This window comes from Cyprinodon tularosa, unplaced genomic scaffold (genome assembly GCF_016077235.1).
Source record: "Cyprinodon tularosa strain WSP-4 unplaced genomic scaffold, ASM1607723v1 ctg21, whole genome shotgun sequence".
NCBI lineage: Eukaryota > Metazoa > Chordata > Actinopteri > Cyprinodontiformes > Cyprinodontidae > Cyprinodon > Cyprinodon tularosa.
In genome coordinates this window covers 1240374-1248136 of record NW_024038778.1, presented here as the reverse complement: position 1 = coordinate 1248136, position 7763 = coordinate 1240374, and the positions used below count along the sequence as shown (strand labels likewise).

At 37.3% G+C, this 7763-nt stretch overlaps 1 protein-coding gene across 1 annotated transcript; it reads right to left on the bottom strand.

Moving 5' to 3' along the window:
- Position 1: 1 nt before the first annotated feature.
- gpank1 (G patch domain and ankyrin repeats 1) lies at positions 2-6776 on the bottom strand. Its single transcript, XM_038285357.1, has 4 exons — positions 6040-6776; positions 5612-5753; positions 5449-5524; positions 2-1810 (listed from the first exon to the last, which is right to left on the bottom strand). The coding sequence occupies exons 1-4, from the start codon at positions 6445-6447 to the stop codon at positions 1369-1371; spliced, it is 1068 nt and encodes a 355-aa protein (XP_038141285.1). The 5' UTR covers positions 6448-6776; the 3' UTR covers positions 2-1368.
- Positions 6777-7763: the final 987 nt, after the last annotated feature.

Below are 7763 nucleotides of genomic sequence, written 5' to 3'. Positions count from 1 at the left end.
CTTTTTTTAAATTTACACTTTTTTTAAGGGAACAAATATCCCGACTTCAAGGTATCCCTCAGCAAATATAGTTGTAAGTCTGGTTGTTTTGGCTAATTGTCTCATATACTAAATATTGTTCTTCTAAATGTAATTTACTTTCAGCTCCAGTCTGGTGTACATCCATGTAAATATTTAACAATATAGAATGCCTTGGAAAAATATGCTTCATCTTTAAAAATTCTTAATTCCCAGTCCTCTACTTGCTTGATAAAATGTTATATGGCAGAACTTCCTGTTACATAATATGTCAAAATAAAAATAAATAAATAAAATGACAGCACTTGTGTATTAAGTTGATCTTTTTTCCATAACTTAGATACACACTGAATTTAAAAGCAAAAAAGTAGGTGATCAGGTTTTGAGAGAGCAACAATAAGGGTTTAGGATCACATTACAAGTGTGTCATAGGGCCAGGCTGACGAAGCAGTAAGGAACTAACTTGTGACAGTCACGTGTTTAGGTGTGTTAGGTGAGAAGTTAAGTAGTGTTCAGATAAAAGGAATAACTCACTGCCTGGGTAAGAGTTTGGGTAATTTGATAAACTGCCTATAACCTTTAGATCCAAAAAGAATAATCCTGGTTTAATCATTCCTTAACATGTTGTGCAATTCTCATTAGGTCAGACTGTGTGTTCTTTTCTTTCTTAGAATTTTTATTTCAAATTTGCAGGACTCCATAAGGGGTCAATATGAGAGGGATTAATGCACATTATCTGGCATAAACTGAAGGGATAATATAAATTTTGATTGTTTTTATTGCTGCTGGAAGACTGGAATTTCTCCTTGCAAGACAAAGTTAATATTTTCTGTTTTTTTGTATCCCTTTAAATGATGATTTCCTGTTTTTCTCCACTCCTTTCTGGCTTTAGTTTCCATTTGCTTTTAAATACAATTTACACTTCTTTAAATGTAACCACACATTTTACTCACGTTTTCATGCATGATGACCAGAATGTTCCTCCATAAGAGTGGTTCACCTGATTTTGCTTATAAGCATTTAAAGAAACAAAACAAAAAAAATATTAGAAATGTATCAACACCTAATTATAATAAAATATATTAGCCATGTTGTTTTATATTAAGAATTTTATTTGTTTTCATTTTGGTATATTTAAAAAAACTGTTGTAGAAACAAAATGCTGATTTTTGACCCAGTTTTAGTAAGTCAAAGGCGAGTAGACATTAGACATGAACGTAGAAATGAGATAAATAACATTTGACACAGTTGGTGAACCATTGCACAACATATACTCACAAGAAAAGTTCATCCAAAAACATCTGTGTGCCAACTCTGAGGTAAAGTCAAAAACAGAACAGAAAGCAGGTGCTATTGATAAAATGAGGCACGAAAATCTCTTTCCCAGTTTCTATCTTTCTGCTCTCTTCTCTTGATCTCATCTTTCTTCTGCCCTTTCCTCCCCCTCTCTTCTCTGTCTTGAGGTCGGTGTTTTACAGCACTCTGATCCCCTGCTTTGAAATGAGTAACCTTAGCTCTTTTGACGGGTCCGAATCCCAGACCTTTATGGTCTCTCTTTAACACAGTCGATACCGGCTGTTTAGGCCCATCGGCCTCCGGCCCGAGACCAGTGCCTGGTTTCCAGCCGCAGCGAACCATCATCTTGTAGCTGTTGCTGGATGGAGGGAGGCAGTAATAGGGCGAGGGCTGAGGGTGATGCTCACTGAACTGATGCAGAGTGGAAGAAAGATGCGACGAGTGGCTGGTTCGGAACTCACAGCGGCATATATCGCACCATTGAGGCTGGCGCAAGCTGAGGACATCAAGAAAGCATGATGGAACAGACATGTCAGAAATACATGACTTTCTACGTTAACTGAACCAAACACTATGGGGTTCATTGTAAAACTGACTAACTCCATCAGAGTGATATGGCTTTGCAAAAGCATTAAAAATATACCAGTGGTATGAACTTTAGTTTTAAAGAGATGCTATGCTGCAGCTCAAACTAAGCCTCTGTAGAGCTGATTCTCATGATGCCGAGGAAATATAGCCATTTGATTTAGATGTTTTGGAAAATAGATGCATCCAAAAGTAAAACTCTTGCAGGATTGGACTGGTGTCTTTAACTGCATATTATTGGTGTTTTCCTGGTTAAAAAATGGAGAGTGCAATCTGTTTAACTGCTATCAATAGGAATGTATCTTATAAAGAGGAAGGGAATAACTTCTGCAGGTCATTTGTTTTGGGAAGTTTTAGACACTACAACTACATGGATAAACCTGAGGTTACATTTTAGGCTGTATATGTTGTTTGAAAGTGCAGTCTATATATAAAGGCATTCCCTTGAAACTTTATCAGAATTACTTGTGCTAAATCCATGAGGTAGCGGTCAAAAAGTTGTTCATATTCTTTTAATCAAACTAATTTCATGTTATCATTCATTTTTGGGGGGTAATGATCCTTTAAACTGTAGCCTACGTTTGGAAGCAGGTTTTGAATTTTTTTTTTTCCTTTCTGTTTTTTCACAAGAAGATTTTTAAAAGCTCTCTAGATGTTCAGAGATTTGGATTTATTTATTTTTTCTACATAAGCCTGCTTTAAACTTTCTTGCCTGTCAAGAGTGTATCTTGTTTTTCAAAATGCTGTATGTTGACTGAGCTATATTTATATTTTGAGTGTATTTAGAAAACAGATGGCTAGTGTGCTCCAGACCAAAAACTATCTTCTTTGGTTTGGGTACGTTTTGCTTCACGTTGTACTTGTTGCAAATAAAATGTTTTAATGAACTAATTTATCATAATTAAGGCTTGAAAAGAGCAGTCTGTGTGTAATCAATCTGGGAAGTGTGCTCCCCTAAGAAATTCGACTTACTGAGGAAATAAAGTCTTCAAATCTTTATTTTATAACAGTAGTCAACTTAAAAATAACCCAATAAACAGACTAGCTGCATTTCCATTAACCGTCAAATTGCGCAAAATGTAATAAAGATATATCTACAAAATGGAAACACTGCTATTTCAAAAAAAAAAAAAAACAAAAAAAAAAAACAGCGCTTTAAGACAAAAGGTTTTTACACTGTGATGAGGTGGCTTTTCAGTCAGACTGAAATTCCTATATTTCGCAAAACTGCAATGGAAACCCTATTCCCTCATCACACGACTCACATGATCTGAAACTGGACCTTAATGCCTAGTAAAAGGACAAAGAAGAAGACAGGAAGTAGTTGGAGCATGATGGCGCTGCATAGTTGGATTCATGAAGACGCTTAGTATTTTTTACATGTAGATAGCAACAATGAGCACTAAAACTGATATATGGACATATGCTTTCATATAAGTGTTTATATCTGCTGACGGCATGTTGTTTTTAAGCGTTATCGCATCAACAAACGTATTAATGTGCAGTTTTAATTCAATTTCTAATTTAATGGAAATAGCACACATTGGTATTGTTGAAATTAAAAGAAAGTCAACATAGTTTTGCACTCATTAATAATGGAAAGGTGCCTATTGAAAGGCATTCAGTTCCATACCAAGCTCCATTTATTCTTCACAAATGTTAAAAAGGCTTTTAAAAGGAAGCACTTCAGATTGACTGACCTTTTTCTCTGATGTCTAGGACATGCTGTTCTCACTTTGGAGAATTTACCAGATTATAATATTCAGACTTAAAAAGACTTTTGTTTTACTGGATTTGCAAGCGGGGACAAACTTTAAGATAAGGTCCCATCATACCGCTGACATGTGTAAATATGAAATTAATATTTAAAAAGCAAAAACCTTTTGACTTTACAATTTTATGTTTACTTTAAATCTCAATAAAATGAAATTAAGTCTTTATATTAAATTTCACAAAGTTCCAGTATTGTGAATATCGTTTGATGCCAAAAGTCCCAACTAGGGCTCAAACGAATAATCTGATTAATTGTGATTAATTGATTATTGAAATAAACATAAACTAATTTAGTAATTGAATAATCGTTTACTGGAGCATAGAGGCTCTAAAACAGGCCTTTAGTTCACAGAGAAACCTACTTGGAGAAGTAATTATACCAGGATGTAAAATAATATATAACATTTTTGCATTTAGGATAAAAAGAAAAAACATTTGTCAATATGCTGTATCCAGAACTGCTCAAGTGGAAAAGTTTTAGTCTCACCTAGTTTAATTTAATAAAAAACTTCTTTAAAGGAATAGTACACCCAAAACATGATTAGCCTTCATTTTCTACTCACCCCCATGCTGAACAACACTCTGGAGTACTTTTTTGATATCTCAAATGCATCTGGAGATCTGGGAGGCTTCTTGCTGTCTGCTGACATTCAAATAATGGAGGTCTATGGCGCCCGAGACAGAAAGGTCCATAAAAGTCCACAAAAACGTGTCAATATTCCTCCATACTGCTCGTCCAATGTAATCCAAGTGTCCTGAGTGGGTAGCATCCAGAATTTACTCGAAACGAAGTCATTTTGAACGTTTTAGAGCATAAACAGTAGTGTATAGGATTTCCTAATAGCGCCCCCATGCGCGCTCACGATTCTACGGAAGCCGGCAGACCAAACCGGAAGAAAGTGCGCATTCAGCGTCTGCTCTGCCGATAATGCAAGCGTAGAAGAAGAAATGTGCTGTTTACCTGTGCAAAGAAAGAAACAACGAAAGAAAAATGTCTGAGGACTTCAGTGTTGAGGAAGAGCATGAGTTCTTTGCCGAGCTGAATGCGCTGGTTTGGTCTGCCGGCTTCCGTAGAATCCTGAGCGCGCATGGGGGCGCTATTAGGAAATCCTATACACTACTGTTTATGCTCTAAAACGTTCAAAATGACTTCGTTTCGAGTAAATTCTGGATGCTACCCACTCAGGACACTTGGATTACATTGGACGAGCAGTATGGAGGAATATTGACACGTTTTTGTGGACTTTTATGGACCTTTCTGTCTCGGGCGCCATAGACCTCCATTATTTGAATGTCAGCAGACAGCAACAAGCCTCCCAGATCTCCAGATGCATTTGAGATATCAAAAAAGTACTCCAGAGTATTGTTCAGCATGGGGGTGAGTAGAAAATGAAGGCTAATCATGTTTTGGGTGTACTATTCCTTTAAGCAACATTTGGCTATTGAATTATTAATCAATTATTTGAAAAAATAATTGTCAGATTAATTGATTTGCAAAACAATTAGTAGTTGCAGCCCTAGCACCAACAAATTTCCATAGTTTTATTAATGCTTTTGTACATCGCTCCCTGTACTATTTCATCTGTCTAAAATACAAAGATTTGATCTGTTTCTCCTATCTAAATGCATCTAGACCACTTGAAACAAAGTGGTTTCTCTTAAAATGCATAGTCACTTTTGAACAAAGGATGATGAATATGAACTTGTTAGATTTTCTATACGTGTTATAACTTATTTTACAAAAGGATTATTTATCGTCTACGTAAAACTGCTAACCTGCTGTCAGTAGTTGCCTCTCTCTGTGGACTTCTTCCATAGTTTAACAACTCATTTAAGACGTCTTCATGACCAGCTGAGGAGGCACAAAACATATCCAGCATCAATAAACATAATTCACTAATATGATAGCAGAGTAGTGTGCATAGAAGCATGAATATACCTTCTCTTGCCAGGTCTTGGGCATCCCTACCCCTTGTATCGACCACTCCGACCCAGGCTGCACCCTGACGCAGCAATAGCCTCACAGCATCTTGTTGCCCTGCCCAGCTGGCACACATCACAGCTGTCCAGAGATATGTGTCCTGTAAGAAAGAACAAAAAATAAATTAATTAATAAAGTCAATCAGATGATATATTTAACTTTAATTTTACAATGGAAAGATTGACTCTGCATTTAGCCCATCCCCTTTAGGGAGCAGGGGGCTGCCATTGTGGGGCGCCCAGGGAGCAGTGTGGGGTTAGGGGTCTTGCTCAGGGACCCAGAGTGGCAGTCTGTGGGAGTGGGGCTTGAATTCACAACCTCAGGATCCCAAGCTCTATGGCCACCAGGCCGCCCCTCCCATTTTGTTCTTAAAGAAATGCAAGTACCTGAAAGTTTATGTCCACTCCTTTTGAGATCAGCTCCTTTAGTCCTGAAATATCCCCTTGATGAGCGCAGCGCAGGAGCCTCAGTCCCATCAGCTCCTGAACTCTCTCTGAATTGACTGCTTCTCTTTGGTTTCTTCTGTCTCTTTGTGCCACAGAATCAGTGTTTTCCTGCTGGACTCGTTCAGCTGCGGCTCTCCGGGCTCTCCTGTTGGAGCCCCTGTCATGATTGTTCTTGTTTGTTGCTCTTTTCGATCGTTCTGCTCGAGTTGTGTCATCTTTCATCAAGTCCTCATAGAACCTCCTGACTTCTTCTCCGCTCAATTTGGAGCTTCTGTTGGAAGAAATCGGCTCCGACCTAACACTGAAAGCATCCTTTTCACTGGCGGGAATAAATCCTAAAGCAGCCATTAGACGAGAGAAAGTTAAGCTTCTCCCTGTTAAAATCCGTTGTTACTTTACAACCACTTTACGCAGGGCTGTTTCTTTATAGCTCAATTAGTTATTTGTTAGAAGCTTCGACGATAAATCGAAGGTTAGCCTGAAGCCTTAACCCGCCATCGTTTACCAACAGGTTTCACGTCAACAAGCGGATATTAGTTCTACATCAACACAAAACTGTGACTATTTTGTAACCATTCACATTAACAGGATGGGTTAAAATACTGACATAAACGCCTATTAGACTTAAACGTCAAAGCAAAACACGTAGCCGTGTAAGCTAATGTTGTTATTCCGGTGGTACTTCTTCTTCTTCTTCTTGTTTTATTGGCGACTTGCAACCAAATGGAGCATTATCGCCACCTACTTGTTCTTATTTATATTTCCTTAAATCCTTAGTTTTATTCCAGTTTGTTGAAGATAAGATGACATGATTTTAAGTACTGTCTTTCTGGATTTATTTGAGAAGATATTTTTAATGTCCAGTTGTTTGATTCCTTCATGTTCCAGTCCTTTCCTTAAATCTATTCTTTGACTTGCATATTTAATACACTCAAACAGCACATGTTCTATGGTTTCTGGTTGACTACACATGTCACATTTTCCTGTTGGATGCTTCCCAATAACATGCAGTGATGCATTTAGCCTCGTGTGGCCTAACCTAATTCTACTAAACATCCCCTGTTCTCTCCTGCTCTTCCCAAGAGGCTCTTCTTCTCCCACCTTTTGCTGTATCCTATATAAATGTCTTCTTTTATTTCCATTATCCCATAATTTTTGCCACTGTACCTTAATTTTGCTTCGTATGTACGATTTGATTTCTGTTTTGCTAATTGGTACTTTTACTTCTACCTCATTTATCGACAACCCCTTCTTAGCTAACGAATCTGCCATCTCATTCCCTTTAATGCCACTATGTGCTGGAATCCATAAAAACTGAACATCAATCCTCAGATTATGTACTCGGTATAATGATAACAAATTTTCTAGCATAATATCCTCCCTACATTTAGATACCGTATTTTTAAGACTAGTCAATGCTGCACTTGAATCTGAACATATTAATATTCTCAGGGGTTTGACTTCCTCTATCCAGTATAATGCCAACATGATTGCCATCAATTCTGCTGTATAAACCGACAAATAATCAGTTAATCTTTTAAACACCTTAACTTTTAATTCAGGAATGTAAAATGCACAACTTGTTTTTCCATTCTCTGGATTTTTTGACCCATCAGTGAATATATGTACATAATACCCATATCTCTCATGAATCAAAGTGTTCA